Here is an 18,768-nt window from a genome sequence, read left to right as displayed (position 1 = left end):
TTCGCTTCCTTCTCTTTTATTGTTGTTTCGCCGACCACACCTTGAAACTTTGGTCAGGGAGAGAAGGACCGCTGTTGAACTTGCAGGAGGGATATATATGTCCCCATCAGTTCCTGGGTTCCCAGAATCCGGTGACAGGGGAGGTGGCAGGAGCAGCAGCGTGCGTACCTGGGAAGAGCCGCACATCAGACTCCGACTCTGGTTCATCCGGAATTCCAGTCTCCCGGCACTGTGCACGGAGATAGACAGGGGTGGAAAGCTAAAGAGCAGAAGCAAATAACGGAAGGGAAAAATGAAGGCACTCCTAGTCCTCGTGCTTTCAGCTTGGCTGTGCTCTGATCTAGGTAAGAAGGGTTGGGGGAGTGTTTTAAACTGTGAATTAGTTATTACATTTTAAAATCTGCTGCACAGAACAGGTACAGCGCAGGCAGGCCACATTGCAAGCTTCACACACACATGCACACACACGGTACAGCACAATCAGCAGCAGTGCAAGCTTCCCTCGCTTTCACAACCACATTGCCTCACCACAGAACAGGTACAACACAGAGAGCAGCACCTTCCCTCACTTTGTCACACCCTAAAGAATAAGGCTGCTACCTCATCCAAGATGAAGTGAACAGGCTGCTGCATTCCTGGTTTTGCCCCATTGCATGCAGGGAGGTATAGTTTTGATTGTCCTGTTGATTTATGTAGGAAATAAGCCTGATACTTCACTTTCAATGCATATACAGCAAAGTTCTCTGATTCAACGGCAGGGGAGAAGAAAAGAGGGTTCGCACTCACAAAGCGGGGAGTAGCTGGCTTGTTACGGCGGTTACTACCCCAAACCAAATGTGCCTGATACTTCACTTTCGATGCACAGCCAGCATGGCTCTCTGCTTCAACGGCATGGGAGAAAGACTGATACATCACACATATCCAGCATAGCTCCCTGCTTCAACGGCAGGGGAGAAGAAAAACAACCAATAAGGGCTAATAACATAGTCTGGGTAAAACAAATAAGCATGGGTGCAGCTTGCTTATTGCGGCGGCTACTACCCCTAACGAATCAAGCTAGATAATTCACTTGGATGCAGCTCCATCACTGCTTTCTACATTAAAGGTGGGGGTGGAAGGGAAATAGAACCAAGTGCTAAGAGAAACAGATAAGTATGAGAGAAAAAAGTGTGTGAAGCTTGCTGGGCAGACTGGATGGGCCATTTGGTCTTCTTCTGCCGTCATTTCTATGTTTCTATGTTTTCTATGTTTCTATGAAATAATCAGAACTACAATACTATGTATAGTGCAGCCTTGATGCAAAATAGCCAGCAATACTCCTTAATTGTTTTATACTTGTTCAGTTTTTCTTCTTGTTAATATAGTGTTTTGATGCTGGATCTTGCAATTTATGCTATTAAGAATGTTGAGCTTTTGAATTGTACGTTTTAACTATGTTAAACCACCTTCAGCTGCCTGATTCTATGGCAGGGGTGGCCATCTCCAGTTTGCAAGCGTCACAAACAGGTCTGGTTTTCAGGATATCCACAATGAATATGCATAAAGTAGATTTGCATGCACTGCCTCCATTGTATGCAAATCTCTCTCATGCATATTCATTGTGAGTATCCTGAAAACCAGACCTGTTTGTGACTCTCGAGGACAAGAGCCGACCAACCCTGTTCTATGGACAGGCAGTTTATACATTAAAATAAATAAATTACTTGCAAACACCAGGCCCAGATGTAGGTAAAGGTCAACAGTCTTTGGGGCCAATGAAAAAAAAGTGCGCTGAAAGCGGGCGCTGAGTGTTCAGCGCCCGCTTTCCTAATGCGCCCCCAGGCACCTCTCCTGGGGGTGCCATGCAGTATTTAAATTAGGGGTCGCACCATCAAGGAGTCGCTAGGGTCGACTGTGCGCCCCTAGCAGCTCCTTGACAGCGGGCACCCGGGAGAGGTCAGCTCTCTGCCGGTTAAGAAAACGGATGCTGACTTTATCGGCGTCCATTTTCCTACTCGGCGCGCAGCCACAGGTTCGGAAAACGGACACTGGTTAGCTGAGCATCCGCTTCCCCAAACCTGACCACTGGCACTTTAAAAAAATATATTTTTTTAAATCTTTTGTTCCTCCGACTTAATATCACCACGATATTATGTCAGAGGATGTACAGAAAAGCAGTATTGGATGCACTTTTTTTTTTTTTTTTGCATTTGGGGTGAATAATTAATAGCCTCATTGACATGCATTTGCATGTGATGAGTGCTATCAGTTTCACGGCGCGTTGTGGGGGTGCTAATCCCCTTTCAGCATAAGGGGCTGTGGACGGGCCTCCACAACACACATCCAACTGCAGGTTAAACAATGCGCTCGGCTGAGTGCCCCTTTATTGGCTGCAGTCTGGTCAGAAGATACAGCAAACTTTCTATTACCAAAATACACCACTGAACTTTGTGCAGAAAAACACAGTGCAGAGGGGTCCCCAAATCCATTCCTTGAGGCGCTGCAAACCAGTTTCATTTTCAGGATTCACGCCATGAATATGCATGGGAGAGATCTGCATACAATGAGGGCAAGACATGCAAATCTCTCTTGCATATTCATTGGGGAAATCGTGACCAGTTTGTGGTCCTCAAGAAGTAGATTTGGGAACATCTAGAGGTCCATATTCAAAAGCATTTAGCCGGATATCTCAGAAGTTATCCATCTAAATGAAGATTTAGGAACTTATCCAGCTAGAATTTTGTCGTCTAAATTAGTGGAGTTCCAGGGGGCATAACTGGGAGGAAGTGAGTTAGCTGGCTAAGTTATCCGGTTATTGGTGCCACCAGTGCAGCATTCCCGGCAGGCTCCCTGGTCCAGCACAGAAGCAGGAATGTAGCAGGCAGGCTCCCTGGTCCAGCACAGAAGCAGGAGTGTAGCAGGCAGGCTCCCTGGTCCAGCACAGAAGCAGGAGTGTAGCACGACAGAGCGCAGGAGCCTCAGCAAGGAGAGAGGAGAAGCCTGGAGTCACCACTAGTAAGGAGGAAAGCCACTGCAATGTGGGGGGGGGGGGGGGGAGAGAAAGGGACATGTTAGGGGATGGGAGGAGAGCTGGGGGATGCTGCTGAGTGGGTGAGTGGGAAAATCTGCTTAATATTGTTTTATTGTCCTGGCTTCTCGCCACCAAATAAACTCCCATATCCAGCCAGAAAAACAATCAGTCACCTTTTTCCACTGATTTTCTCCTGTTTTTTTTTGTTCTTGTCATAAACCATGATAAATTTCTGGGAAAAATAAAAAACAGAAAACCCAAAAATGAAGGTCCCTGTGGATATGGTAACCTTAGGAAGCATGGAAAGGGGTGGCCATGCAGACAGCCGGAGGGGATGGAAGTCACAGCAGGAAGTAGTATTATTCAAGACTACTGTGGGATTTTCAGCAGCTGAAGCCGTGTGGGGAGCGTGTACTCTGGTCCAGAACGCATTGAGAAGAGGCACAAGGACTAGAATGTGTTACTATAGGAATTCCGGGAGCAGGAAGGTGCATAATCTAGAACAGGGAGGGCCTCAGCCCAGTCCTCAGGACATACCTAGCCAGTCAGGTTTTCAGGAGACAGATTTCTATGCACTGCCTCCATTGTAGGCAAATCTATCTCATGTGTATTCAGTTCATTGTGGATCTCTTGAAAACCTGACTGGCTAGGTGTGCCACAAAGACAGGGTTGAGAACCCCTGATCTAGAATTACACAGAGCAGAATGTGCTGGGATGGAAGATAAGCCAGAACTATTTAGTAGGCTTCAATAAAGTACAGGGAGGGACAATTTTCCATAGGAAAATAATCCAAGAAGAAGGGGTCGTGCTATGAAGGGCAGCTCAGAGGAAATGTAACGAAATACTCCTTTACTGAAAGGGTAGTGGATGCCTGGAACAACGGACCTGCGGAGGTGCTATAAACCAAATCGGAGACAGAATTCAAACATGCTTTATACAGATATAAGAAACAGTGGTAGGAGCGGCGTTGAGAGGGCAGGTAAAAGACCTGGGGGGGCAGGATAGGTTTAAGTATGGAAACCTGTATGATCTAGAATAGTACATGACCTTGGAGGGAGGATGACTAAACTACCTGAGATAAGGAAAGATATCCTGAAGGCGGTCAAGCTTGTATGGCTGACAACTGGGAGATATCATTAGCAGCATAGACCAGAATAACCAGATAGATTGGGTGAGTCAATAAGCCCTTACCTTCCTATGTTATGTTACTAAGTAACTATAGGTACCAGAATGCATTTGAGATGGAGATGAGGAACCAGACAGGACTATAGTCCAGAACTACCTATAGCCTGGAATGTATTAAGGTTGCAGAGGGAGAACCAGGAAGGTATGCAATCCAAGAGTGCACGAGCCAGAACACATTGTTGTGTAGTCTGGACAAACAGGACTGAGTTGTCATCTCCTGCCCATGGCCTGAAGCTACTGGAGCCAGAGCTGCCATGTGATCTGGTTTTCTAGAAGGGAAAGTCTTGGCCAGTCCGGGTTTATGACTTTACATCTCCAGGGCATTGTGCAATTCCTAGTCCCTGCTTTTTCAACGTGTAAAGCAGCATGGCAGGTGCCAGGCTGCAGTTGGAGGGGGATTTGAAGGAGAAACCAGGACTGGCCTACAGTCTTCCTTCAGAAATCAAAAGTTTAGATATCTCTGGTCAAATTGTATGAGTCAAATCAATCAGTCTCTTACTGAACAAAGTTACATTAATAGCGGAGCAACGCACAGTGGCTACCAACCCATGTAGCAGCCATGAAGGAGGGAGGTAGAAATAATTGAAAGCTGTCCAAAAAATGTAAACAGTTCAAAATGAAAAAGCTTAATAAGGATCATCTAAAAAAAGTTTCATCAAGAGGCTAATCACTTTACATTGATCAGAGGTGTTCTAGCAGTAGATGCAGCCAACACCTAACAAGAGCCGTGTTTGGCAGTGAGAGCTGTCTCAAGTGAGAAAGAAGGAATATCTGCAAAGTCAAAGGGAGGACATCATTCAAAACATATTGGCAAAATACAAATAATCTGAGGACAGTTAAAAACAGCCAGGCCAAAGGAAGCACAGATACATCAGCCTCCAGATACTAGCACACTGAAGACCAAGGGTTAAATAGTTAATGTTGAAAGAAAAAGGTGTCAAATAGTAACAGCCAACGAGAAGACGCAGAGAGAGCCATTCCCGGAAAATCTGTCAAACCATTGTACATTCCACACGGAAAAGTGAATTAAACCCAAGACATTCTGTCAATCCCCTGGTTTAGACAAGAGGGAGTAAAAGGGTTAAGATGGACTATCCAATGTTGTTCCCAATGAATCAAAAATAGCGGAGAGTTGCCATCTAGGGTCCGTGGATGAGCAACCCTCAATAACACGAAAACTGAGGTCAGAAACCAAGCGTTGCTTCTCCAGCCAGTGTGAGACTAAAGGAGGGGGCAGGTCTTAGTTATTTATTTTCAATATTTCTGTGCTGCTCACAGAAACAACATAGCTCATTGGTTAAAACAATTGCAACATTGATTGACAACCATTAATGCTATAACCTTAGGCAGCATCAAATAAAGTCTCAGCCTTTTCCTGAACTGGAAATAGTCTGTACATTGACGAATATCTTCAGGAAGCTCATTCCATTTCACTGGCCCAATGACCAAAAACGCATGTGAGCGGGTTGTTTGCAGCCAAGCATTTTTCAACGAGGGTACCTTAGGTCATTTTTTACCCGATCAATGCAACTTTTCCAGAGGGGAACAGAAACAAATAAGCTGGATTGCCTTGTATAAAGGCCGTAAATACCAGGCCTAAAACTGAATTCTATATCTGACAGATATAGAATACAGTTCTATGACAGATATGTGATGCCAATGTAGTATTCTCAACATGGGGGGGGGGATTTAACATGATCCTGAATAGAACCCCCTGTAACCAGCCGAGCTGCTGCATTCTGTAATAGCTGGAGTACGCCGGCTGGCAGCTTAACAAACCCATATATAAGGAGTTACAATAATCAACTGAAGACAAAACGAAGGCTTGAATTACTGTCTGAAAATGTCCCCAAGTTGAAAAATAACTGGTTGGCTACTAACCAAGAAGAAATTACATCTAATGATCAAGAAATACATGAGAAAACTTCCCACTCCCTCCCACGCATCGGAAAACAAAGCTAAATGTCATCAGCATGAAATCTAAAATCTAACCCTAGTTCTTCCATAATTATACATAATGGCTGCTGATATATAAAGAGGCGACCCGGGCGTGTCCCGAGGTCGCCGAAAGTAACACAGGGTCGGGTGGGAGGCAAGGCAGCCAGAAGCGGGGGGGGGGGGGGGGGTGAGTAGGAGAGAAGGGAACGAGAGACCAATGGCAGCTGGCGATTTAAAAAACCGCGCTGCCATTGGACGGAGGGGGTTAAGAAAAGAATAGGGCTAGCGGGTAGCGGTTAGTGGGGCATTCGGCAGCGAGTAAGGTGGAAGCGAAGTTTGCTTCCCTTTGCTTACTAGCGCAGAATCCTCGGTTAAGGTCCGGAGGTACCATAGCTGTTTGAGGCTTGGTCCTCTCGGGAATGCGGCGCGCGAAGTCCAAGCTGCCGAGCAGGCCTCCGGCGGGATCGCGATCCAACCCGCCGGCGAGGTCGCGTTCGGCTCGAGGCGCGGTAGTCGCAGGGATTGCTGGCTCCACAAGTGTGAGTACGGCGGCGGCTCCGGGTCCTTCGTGTCCCTCCCTCCCGGTCCCGCCCCCCCCCATCGTCTCCCTCATCCCCTACCTGTCTGACTCCGGCGAAAGTGGGCCGGAAGCTGAGGCTGAGCCTTGCCCTGGCTCTCTTCCTCGCGTTCCGCTGTGCTCTACGCTGCCCCCTCCTTCGGGCCTGGCCGGGACGGTGCACACTTTCACCTTTTTGGGCCGCCCCCTGCACGACGCGATCGGCCGGGGCCCCGAGCCCGCCCCTTTCCCGCCAGTCCTGGATGCTCCGGTTCATGCCCCCCTGGCATCGGATGCTACGGCGCGCCCTTTTCGCCCACGAGCCCCTGCCCCCTCCCGCGACCCGCGGCCTCCCAGTCCCCAGGGCCCTGCCGTTTCGCGTGGTCGCGGACCAACCCGCCTCCCTGTGTCCAGTGGCGGCCTCCTCACTAGCCCCCCCTCGAGATCCTCGCGGCGCCGTGCGGCGCCAAATGTCGGCGTTCCCGCCGGCAGAAGGCGAGGTTCTTCAGGGTCTGCCAGAGCCAGGCCCAGCCGGTCCCGCGAGGGCCCAGACCACGTTCAGCCTTCCCTTCACGGATACCCCTGCCCGCGAGTGGCCCCATGTGCCCCTTTGCTGCCTGCTGCTTTTAGTACAGCGCAGGAGGCTGATGTTGTGTCCGCTTTCCTTGAGAGGATGGCCAGGGCCGGTTACGGGTTCGTCCCGGTTGCTGGGGCCCCCCAACCTGACAGCCGGGCTTTCGGAACATGGCACACCGGTCCCGCCCCCCCGCCCTCGAGCGGGCTAATTTTTCCTCTCGACGCGGCAGCGAGTGAATCAGAGCTCCTGCGGCCTGGTACACGTCGAGCGGACTGCGGGTTTCCAGCCCCCCCGGATGAGGAGCGCCCGGGTCCGTCCCACCTTGAGGCCTGGCGCACCCCCGCGGCGGCGGCTTCCCTGGTACCCGATGGAGGCGCCCTCGGCGGAGATCCATGGCCTGGTCCAAGCGGAGCACCCCCTGGAGAGTGGCGTGGCGATGCGGCCCGGGACGTGGTGCCTGCCGGTAAGTCTGTTAAAATATTGGGGGTTTCCGGAGGCGGGGTTACGGGTAAGAGGCCTCGGCATACCTCGCGTTCCTCATCTTCATCCTCGGCCTCCAGCTCCAGCGGGAGTATGACGCGCCCGAGGTTACCCGTCACCGAGGGGCCGCAATGTGATGTTGGCCACCCGGCCTTAGCATCCTTGACCGAATTATGGGAGGAAGTGCCTCGGCGGCTAGTTAAACGCATCCGAAAGCGGAAATTTGTTAATATTTTTAAATTGCTCGAGGGCCGCCGGGGGGGGAAGAAAGGATCCAAGAAAAACAAGAAACGTACTAGACGGCGCAGCGCCGGACCCCGGATCGCCAAAAACATTGTCAACTGGGTGCGTGGTTTCTTGCGGCTAGCCAGCGTGGTTAGTCATTTTGACGCTTCCCAGTATGGCTCCCTACTATCTTACGCGGATAGTATACTTGGTGCCTTCAGGGACTATGATGGTTGGGCATGGCTCAACTACGATGAGAAGTTTCGCGACAAAATGGCGGGGAATCGGTTCATGTCTTGGGGGTCCCAGGACATTCACTTATGGCTCACGCAAATGACCAACAAAGGGGTGCAGGCCCACAGGAGTGGCCTCCGAGCGGGTGGAGTTGGTGCTCCGGCGCTTACCGACCCCGCTGGTACCGCTGCAGCGCAGTCCTTTCGGACCGGGGCCGGTCGTAAAAGCGATCCCGGCGTTAAAAGTTCGGGAGGTGGAACCGACGTCTGCTGGAGGTTCAATAAGCTTACATGCCTCTTCCCAGAATGTAAATTTCGGCATGCGTGTGCCACATGTGGTGGATCGCATTCCGCCCTGCGATGCACCCAGGGCCAGAGTGCTGGGGCCGCTAAAGGAGCCAAGTGATTGGTCCGTTCTTAGGAAAGCCGAGTCTCCCATTATTCTGGCGGAGCTGTTTACCTCCTTACATCAATACCCGGATCGAAAGGCGGCTCGGCTACTCTTAGATGGTTTTCGTTTCGGATTTCTCATTCCTTATGTTGGTCCGGGTTCTGGGGGGAGGGCGAGGAATTCCCGTTCGGCTACCCAGTTGGCTTCTGTGGTGCGTGCCAAGTTGGCGGATGAACTCGCCTTGGGACGAATAGCTGGCCCATTTTTGCGTCAGCCTTTCGAGACGATGCATCTGTCGCCACTGGCAGTTATACCCAAGAAGGCCCCGGGTAAATTTCGTCTCATTCTTAACCTGTCGGCCCCGGACGGTTCTTCCGTGAATGATTTTATCCCTCCGGAGGCCTGCGCCGTCACCTATGCCTCCTTTGATGATGCGGTCGCCTTGATTCGCGAGGCGGGTCCGGGGGCTCTTTTGGCGAAGGCGGACATTGAATCCGCTTTTCGCTTGCTCCCCATTCACCCACGCAGTTTTCCGCTGCTCGGCTTTTACTTTGATGGTCACTACTTTGTGGATCGATGCCTGCCCATGGGTTGTGCAGTTTCCTGTGCCTTTTTTGAGGCCTTCAGCACGTTTGTTCATTGGGCTACGAATACGCATAATCAGTGCGCGGCTTCGGTCCACTATTTAGATGACTTTCTTTTTGTTGGCCCGGGGAATGACAACACGTGTCGTCGCCAATTGGATGGTTTCCTTTGTACAGCCGAGCGTTTGGGGATTCCAATAGCACATGACAAAACGGAAGGTCCGGTAACCAGGTTGACATTCCTCGGTATTGAGTTGGATTCCATGGCCATGGCCTGCCGGTTACCGGTTGATAAATTAGTCCAGCTTCAGGGGTTGATTGCGGTGGTTAAAGGGGCGACTAAGGTCACGTTAAAGCAGTTACAAGCCTTAATCGGCTCTCTTAATTTTGCCTGCAGGGTCATACCTATCGGTCGTGCGTTTATTCGCCGCCTCTCCGCTCGGACGGCGGGGGTCCGGGCTGGTCATCATTTTATACGCGTTACCAAGGCGGTCCGGGATGAGTTGATGATTTGGGATGAGTTCCTTGCATCCTTCAATGGGGTCTGCATTATGCAGGCTCCGGAGGTGTCTAATGAGGACCTGGCCCTGTTTTCGGACGCGGCGGGGGCGTCTGGTCTGGGTCTTTATTTCCAAGGTAAATGGTGCGCAGAACGTTGGCCTGAGAGCTGGGTGACTGCCGGCACGGTCAAGAATGTTACCTTTTTGGAACTCTTCCCAATCCTGGTAGCCCTGACGTTGTGGGGTGAGGATTTAGCTAACAAACGCGTGGTGTGGTGGTGCGACAATTTAGGGGTCGTTCACGTGGTCAATAAGCTGGCGGCCAAGTGCCCGCGGGTTTCGGCCTTAGTGCGGGAACTAGTGATGTTATGCCTCCGCTGGAATGTTGCAGTGAAAGCGCGCCACGTGCCTGGCACCCTGAATATCATTGCTGACGCTCTCTCTCGTTTTAAGTGGGACGTCTTTCGAGCGGCGGCTCCACACGCTTGCCGCACTGGGGACCGGGTGCCGGCCTGCCTTTGGAACCTTGGCACTCCATGACGTCGGACCTTCTCCAGCGCTCTGTGGCTCCAGCTACGTGGAAGGCCTACCTCTCCGGCGACCGACATGTGACTCGTTTTTTGTTTTCTTCCGGGTGGACAGGGGGGGAAGTGCGTGCGGCTCAGATCGTTCGTTTCATCCTGTGGGCCAAACGGGCGGGGTTTTCTGTAGCCTCTGTCCGGAGCCAGCTGGCAGGATTTGCCTTTTTCCACAAGCTGGCGGGGTTCGGTAGCCCGTTGCGTAGTTTTTTGGTGCGCAAGCTATTGGCCGGTTGGGGTAGGGGGGCGGGTCGCCCGAGGGATCGGCGTAGGCCCATCCGCTTTCCCGACCTGCTTCAAATTGCTGCAGCTTTGCCCGGGATCTGTCATTCGGAGTTTGAATTCGTTCTGTTCCGGTCGGCTTTCGCGTTGGCTTTCTTTGGGGCGTTTCGGCTGGGGGAGCTCGTCGCCCCGTCCAAAAGGGACGGGGGTACGGCGGGTCTTTTAGTGGCTGACGTCTGTTTGTACGAGCAGAGCGTCACGCTTCGTCTTCGGCGCTCCAAGACAGATCAGCGGGGCACCGGAGCGTGGGTTTCGTTACCGCGAGCCTCCCATGACCTCGTCTGTCCGGTTAGAACAGCGCTACGGTACGTGGCTTTGCGGCCTGCGATCGGACGGCATTTTTTCGTACACGCGGATGGGACGCCGCTCACGCGCTTTCAGTTCGCGGCTGTACTTTGGAAAGTCGTGACCTTTTTAGGGTGGGACGCGAGACGTTATACATCGCATTCTTTTCGTATCGGTGCTGCCACGGAGGCGGCTGAAACGGGGTGGGCGCCGGCCCGCATTCAAGCTTTGGGTAGGTGGAAATCGAATGTGTTCCGGGGTTACGTCCGGAGGGGCAGAGGGGGGGAGGCGGTGGGCGGGAGGCTGGGGGCAGGAGTCGGCGGCCCGGAGGGCTAATACTTGTCTTTCTCTTTCAGACCCGCTCGGGCTCGAGACCGCGGCGTCACGAAGAGACTGTGCTTGGATCGTGGGCCACTCTTTTATATCTCGGGCTCACCGTCGCGCCCGGAGGCGACCCTACGGGGAGCATCTGAACGTGGATGCACGGCAGGAGGGCGTGGTGCGCTGGCTGGGAAAAGGGGGCATGAAATGGGATGGCTTATGCGGCTTCCTGCAAGGCAATGTAGAGGTATTTGGTTTCCCAAGATTCCTGGTTATTCATTTGGGCGGGAATGACATTGGCCACCTCACTTGTCGTGAGTTTATCAAAATTATCCGTAAAGATCTGGCGTTTCTCCTGAACCGCTTGCCCAACACGAAATTGGGGTGGTCTGACATCATCATTCGCCTACGCCACCGGGAGGAGCCCATGTGGCGCTCTGGTGTCAAAAAACTGAACCGCCAAATCGGCAAATGGTTGGTGCGGGAAGGCGGGTTTTGGATACGTCATGATTGGTCGTGGGAGGTCTTGGAGGGGTATTTCCTAGGCGATGGAGTTCACCTTTCTGACGTTGGCCTAGACCTCTTCAACAATGCCTTGGAAGAAGCCCTTCATTTGCAGCTCCTAGTTTAGCCGCAGTGGGGGAACAAGGGCATTTAATTTGCCTTGTTGGTGGCGGTAACCCGAGCCCTATGTGATTGTGTATTAATTGTAATTGGGAAGGGAACGTTGGAGGGGAGCGCAATGCTCGTGCAGTTTGGGGCCGCTGCACGAGAAGGCCTAAAGAGCAAGAAGGGGCCGATGCTCAGGCCGCAACTTACCCTCGCCGATGACGTGGCGGGGTAAGTGAAAGGAGGGGGGGCTCCAAGATGCTTACCATTGGGCCGCGATGGTAGGTGAAGATTGGCATGCGGCAGAGGAGGTGGAGGTGTGGGAGTTTAATTTTGGACCAATGTTAAGTGTGGCTCGGGTTAGGTTTTAATAAACTGCGGCCTTATTTGTTATTCCAATCAGTTGTTGAGTTCAATTTGTTGGTAATTGTGTGAGATGTTGAGGGCGTGCCTGAACGACTGGTCCCGAGTACTTGTGTTAAAAGAGGCGACCCGGGCGTGTCCCGAGGTCGCCGAAAGTAACACAGGGTCGGGTGGGAGGCAAGGCAGCCAGAAGCGGGGGGGGGGGGGGGGGTGAGTAGGAGAGAAGGGAACGAGAGACCAATGGCAGCTGGCGATTTAAAAAACCGCGCTGCCATTGGACGGAGGGGGTTAAGAAAAGAATAGGGCTAGCGGGTAGCGGTTAGTGGGGCATTCGGCAGCGAGTAAGGTGGAAGCGAAGTTTGCTTCCCTCCCTCCCGCCCTTCAGTCGTTCGGTGCTCTTTTGCTTTGTTGCTGGACTGTCGCAGTAGGCGGTAACCCGAGCCCTATGTGATTGTGTATTAATTGTAATTGGGAAGGGAACGTTGGAGGGGAGCGCAATGCTCGTGCAGTTTGGGGCCGCTGCACGAGAAGGCCTAAAGAGCAAGAAGGGGCCGATGCTCAGGCCGCAACTTACCCTCGCCGATGACGTGGCGGGGTAAGTGAAAGGAGGGGGGGCTCCAAGATGCTTACCATTGGGCCGCGATGGTAGGTGAAGATTGGCATGCGGCAGAGGAGGTGGAGGTGTGGGAGTTTAATTTTGGACCAATGTTAAGTGTGGCTCGGGTTAGGTTTTAATAAACTGCGGCCTTATTTGTTATTCCAATCAGTTGTTGAGTTCAATTTGTTGGTAATTGTGTGAGATGTTGAGGGCGTGCCTGAACGACTGGTCCCGAGTACTTGTGTTAGTTAAATAGTGTGGGGGACAAGAGAGAGCCTTGAGGCACTCCCTCCTGGAAGTCACTCCACTCTGGTTGGCCATTGGATGAAAGAAAAGAATGAAACCATTCCCAAGCAAACTATCATGATTTACCGCGTCAGTTGTAGAGGTGAGATCTAATAGAATTACAAGCATCCCCCACCTCCGTCCAATTCCCTTCAAAGATATCATTCAATGGCAGGAGTAGTGTTAAAACCACACTGAAATTCATGGAAAACCTTATACTCTCTTTGGGACTATGTGGTCATTTTTATGTGGCTCTTGATTGACAGATTGTCTCTTACTGCTCTATTTACTACCTTTTCTTCCTGGTATATGTACTGTTTCATACTGCAAATTCCTCCCTCTGAGGGGTCAGTTCCCAAGCCTTTAACAAAAAGACTACAATTCTCCCAGTTCTTAAAAAGGGGAGTTTGCCAGTTGACAACCCTGCTAGTTATAGGCCTGTCTCTAACTTGGGTTGAATTTCAAAGGTTTTGGAGCAGGCAGTGTTGACTCGGCTGGATAAACTTTCTTCATTTTTTAAAAAAACTTTTATGTAACAAATGGCACACAACACACACCAGGAATGTAAGTGATAGTGTACAGATGTTTCCCCACTGTGTCACCAAATACTTCCTTCAGAATCCAGAAAGGACATTCATTCAATGATGAGTAAGAAGACCTTAGTTTCGACATAGTATATGTAATCTCAGCCGTGGAAACATAATCCAAAGTGTCCCAGACATTTTCCTGAGAAATTACCTGAGAACCAACCTTGACTTGAATCCCCCTAATCCCCTCGTAGCAATCAAATTTGCACCTTATCTTTACAATGCTGCATACAATTCTGACAGTCCAAAGGGTCTGGAGTGGGTAGGAAAATTGGTGATTATTTTGTCATAGAATACACATCACTCATTTATAAGCATAGAAGTTTTACTTATAAGCCTGAGAATAAGCAATAAAAGCTATTATGGTTTTGAAGTGTTGAAGTGGATTCTTGGGCACTGCGGTGATGGCCACTCCTATGGGGAGGAGCCCCGTGAGGAACCGCAGTACTGGGCTACGCTCTATACATGCAGACACAGAGAATTTGTATTTAGTATCCAGCTTGATGGTGCTGCCTGGGTTGGACAGCAGTGAAGGTAACTCAGTAGAAGCAGTCCAGGGGTCCTCGGTAGAGGAGACCAGTCCCACACTTAGGTAGCTGAAAGGCAGCGTGGGGTAGTAGAGGCAGAACCCGGATGTAGACTCCAAGCGCTGAAGCTAATAAGCTATTCTCAACCCATATTTGACCTAATGTAGTTAAACCCAGTTTTCTCCAACTCCCCACCACATCTGAGAGGTTACCTGGCGGGAAATCATTATGTAGAAGAAATGAAGTCCTAGACCAGGAATTCTTATCCCCAACTAGCCACTTCCTGAATTTAGACCAGACAGCCATGGTTACTCTGGTGTAAGGAGATAATTGACCCCACCTCTCCTGGGGACATCTGGGAACCCACAAATGACCAGCTAAAGAAGGGAACCCCGGAATAACGGTTTCAATGTCTATCCGACTTTTCTGTTTATGCTCATAATGCCATTCCAACACTGCCCGCAATTGAGCGGCAGCATAATAACCCAGCTTTGGGACACTCAGCCCTCCCTGGGCCTTGGATTGGAAAAGAATGGTCTTAGGCAGCTAGGTGGTCTTTTCCTTCAGATGAAGCCAAGAAGTCTCTTCTCCCAACTCCATAATATTATATCTGGCACTTGTATGGGCAAGGTCTGAACAGAACCTGGGAAGCACATTCATCTTTTTAGTGTGCATTATGCCTAGCCATGATAAACCCAGTCTTTCCCACTTAGCCAGGTCACTAAATATTTCTAATGCTAGGGTCTTATAATTTATGTCAAAGAGATGAGCTTCATTCGGACCAAGGCATACCCCGAGATACTTTACACCCTCTTTAGCACAACGAAAAGGTAAATAGGCCCGCAGGTTTTGAGCCCCTTCCAGGCTGAGATTGATATTCAAGTCCTCGGATTTATCGTCATTGACCTTAAGTCCTGAGACACTTTCAAACCCCCTTAATTCTCCTAGGGTACTCATTAAAGAGATATGAGGGTCAGACAATGTGAATACTAAGTCATCTGCAAACATCGTCAGTTTATAGCTATGCGACCCAATTGAAACTCCCCTAAGACAGGTTCAACCCAATTTTAATAGCCAGTGGCTTCAAAGAGAGTGCAAATAAGAGAGGGGACAGTGGGCAGCCCTGCTTCGTACCTCTTTCTACTGAGAATAACTCAGAGTATCCTCCATTAATCTGGATGCTAGCTTGTGGACAATGATATAAAGCTTGAACCCAATTCGTAAAATACTCTCCCAGACCCTTTCTTTGTAACACCTTAAACAAAAACAGCCAATATACTCTATAAATGCCTTTTCGGCATCTATTGCTAACAGTACGAAAGGGATATTCTGCTGTGTAGCCCACCACATTCAATTTACAACCGGACATTGTCAGCAGCTAACCTGCCAGGTACAAAGCCAGATTGATCTCCATGGATTAATAAGGGGGCTACTTTTGCCAGAATCTTAAGATCTAAATTGATTAAGGAGATGGGCCTATATGACCCACAAAGGGTGGGATCATGTCTGTCCTTTGCTAAAACTGTGATACCTGCCACATTTGCTCCCCGAGCCAACTCCCCCCTTTCCTTTAAGAAATGAAACATTTCAACTAAAGGATCCAGGATAACTGATCGAAAATTTGGAAGGTGGCCCATCGAGCCCAAGTGCTTTGCCAGATTTGAGGTCACAGATCACCATAAACACCTCTGGCCTCGATTTTTCTGTTCAATAAATCCCTGGCTGACTCTGCAAGCCCTGGGAGAGGGCTATCCTTAAGAAAAGCATCAGTATCAATGTCCTTGATATTCTGATCTGCTGCATAAAGGTCTGCATAGAATTGAACAAAGCATTGGGATATCCAGTTGCTATCATATATATATATATCCCTTCCTTGGGTTTTATTTTCAAAATTTGATTTTGCATAGCCCAGGTCTTTAATCTCCTCACCAAAAGGTTCCCTGCCTTAACCCCAAATTCAAAATATTTGTGTTTGACTCTATTCATACGCATTGCTATCTCGGCTAGGTCTAACTTTCATAACTCTTGCTTTGCTGTCTCCAGTAGGGGCCAAAACAGACTTCTCTTGCTGCCTCTTATGTCGGAGTTCTAGCTTGGATATTTTTTTGCAATAACCCTAACCTCAGTCGTTCCCTTTCTTTTTTCAGGTATGATGCCCGAGAAATAAATTTACCTCTCAACCCAGATTTCAAACATTCCCAGACAATTGCAGGTGTGACCTCACCATTTCTATTAATGTCAAGATATTCCGGAATATATCAGACATTAACTCGGTAATGAAAGAGTTTTCTGATAACAAGTCCACGTTCAGTCTCCAGTACTTGGTCCCAACCCTATCTCTGCCCACCTTCAACTCCACCCAAACTGGTGCATGGTCGGTCCAAGTTATGGAGCCTATACCTGTGCCAAGTGTTCGTCCCACCAGAAACTTATCCAGCAAGAAAAAATCTCTTCTAGAGTCCGTGGAATCTGCTTTAGAATAGAAGGAAAAATCTTTCTCTGTGGGATTCTGCAGTTGCCAAATGTCTATCAAACTCCAATCTGATATCAGGGCTTTCAGCTTACTTCTCTGGGATTTACATGTCCCACTTACCCCTCCAGAATGATCCAGAAATGGATAACTAGTTAAATTGATGTCCCCACCGATTAGAAGGTGAACTTCTGCCCACCCTGAAAGAGTATTAGACAAGGAAGAGAAGAAGTCCCCTTGAAAAAACATTCAGGGCATATATATTAACAAAGGTAAAAAGTTCTCCCAGAATATTAGCTTTTAAAATCAAAAACCTCCCATTGGTGTCTCTAGTCACTGCCTTCCTATCCACTGCCAGTTTGGAAAACAGAATCCCCATGCCACCATATTTATTATCCATCATAGCAGATGCAAAATATTGAATAGGAATGTTTTGCTTGAACAATTTTAAATCTATTGGTCCACATACACGTTCTTGATCAACAATATGAAAAAAAAAGTATTCCTTGAGACCGGCAAACATAGCTTAAAAGACATCCATATCTCAAAAAGGATAAAGACAGGACAGAGGCGATCCAGAAAAGGGCGACCAAAATGGTGTGGGGGTTCCATCAGAAGACATACGAGGGGAGGATGAAGGATCTGACTACGTATGCCCTGGCGGAGAGGAGGTGCAGGGGAGATAGGATACAGACCTACAGATACCTGAAAGGTTTTAATGATGCACGGACTTTGAACCTTTTCCATTGGAAAGGAAACAGTAGAACTAGGGATCATGAAATGAAACTCCAGGGGGGCTGACTCAGAACCAACGTCAGGAAATATTTCTTCATGGAGAGGATGGTGGAGGCCTGGAATGCCCTTCCGGAAGAGGGGGTGAGAATGAAAACAGTAAACAAATGTAAAAGGGCATGGGATAAACACTGTGGATCCTTAAAGACTAGAGGTTGGAAATGAAGGAAAGGGTACATGGAGATAACCTGCACAGAGTGGTGGTTACTACCATAAGAAACTTGCTGGGCAGATTGGAATAACCTTTTGGTCTTTTTCTGATGTCATTACTATGTTTCTATATTACTAAGATGACTCCTGAATGTACCCCAATTCACCCTCATTTCATGACTCTTCGTTCAAGAGCCTCCTGTGCATGGAAACCTTTGGGATATCTGAATCTCTCTATCATATCTCCCCTATCTCCCCTCGGGTGTACAGGTTTAGATCTATAAGTCTATCCCCATGTGCTTTAGAAGGAAGACCACTGACCATTTTAGTAGCCCCCTCTGCACCGACTCCATCCTGTTCCTATCCTTCTGAAGGTGCGATCTCAGGATTGTACTCTATATTCCAAGTGAGGTCTCACCACGGACCTGTACAGGGACAATATCACCTCCCTTTTCTGCTGACCATTCCTCTTCCTATGCAGCCAAGCAGCTTTCTGACTTTTACCATCGCTTTATCCACCTGTTTGGCCACCTTAAGATCATCAGATACAATTACCCCCAAATCCCACTCTTCTTTCGTGCTTAGAAGAATTTCACCTCCAATACTGTGCCTCTCTTGGGTTTTTGCATCCTATATGCATTAATCTGCATTTTTTAGCATTAAATCTTAGCTGCTAGGCTCTAGACCATTCCTCGAGCTTTGCTAGATCCCTCTGTGTTTTCCATACCTTCCAGGCTGTCCACCCCTGTTTCAGTATTTGTTCATCTGTGAAATTGTTGTCTTCACCTAATTAGTCAATCAACTTTTTGGGCCTTATTAAATTAAAAAAAAAAAAGTAATTATGAATAAACTTGAAGGGTGGTCAAACTTTTGCACATGCTATATCCACTGTTGTACTTTTTCAGTCTGTTAAACTCAAATAGAAATTTTGCATTAAAAACTTCAGAAAGATGTTGTGGTTAACTTTGTACCACACAGAGGATGTGTCAGCAGCTTCTGTTCACTTAGAGATTCATTGAAACATACAGTTTGACCAGTTGTACCTCAACTCTTGCATACAACTGTATACTGGAGCTGTCCTAGGCACTCCAAGCACTCCCAAGTCATCTGGCACAGGTTGAACTAGGCCTGGTTTTATCCTCACTGCATCTATGGGCTTGGTAATTCCTGTTTTTCTTAGGGAAATCAGAGCTGCAAGTCCCAGGATGCACTGAGGGTAAAACCAGAAGTGGCTCGACCTGT

At 49.1% G+C, this 18,768-nt stretch overlaps 1 protein-coding gene across 1 annotated transcript in view; it reads left to right on the top strand.

The window, feature by feature from the left end:
• The first annotated feature begins 53 nt into the window (after positions 1-53).
• Positions 54-18,768, top strand: part of LOC115081176 (lymphocyte antigen 6B-like) — a 28,306-nt gene continuing 9,591 nt past the window's right edge. Inside the window, exon 1 of the mRNA XM_029585693.1 lies at positions 54-344. Within this exon, the coding sequence (XP_029441553.1) occupies positions 293-344 (52 nt within the window). The 5' untranslated portion in view covers positions 54-292. The remainder of the gene's footprint in view (positions 345-18,768) is intronic.

This window comes from Rhinatrema bivittatum, chromosome 19 (assembly GCF_901001135.1).
Source record: "Rhinatrema bivittatum chromosome 19, aRhiBiv1.1, whole genome shotgun sequence".
In the NCBI taxonomy this organism is placed as follows: Eukaryota; Metazoa; Chordata; class Amphibia; order Gymnophiona; family Rhinatrematidae; genus Rhinatrema; species Rhinatrema bivittatum.
The sequence above is the reverse complement of the archived record's forward strand: the minus strand, read 5'-3'. Positions and strand labels throughout refer to the sequence as shown.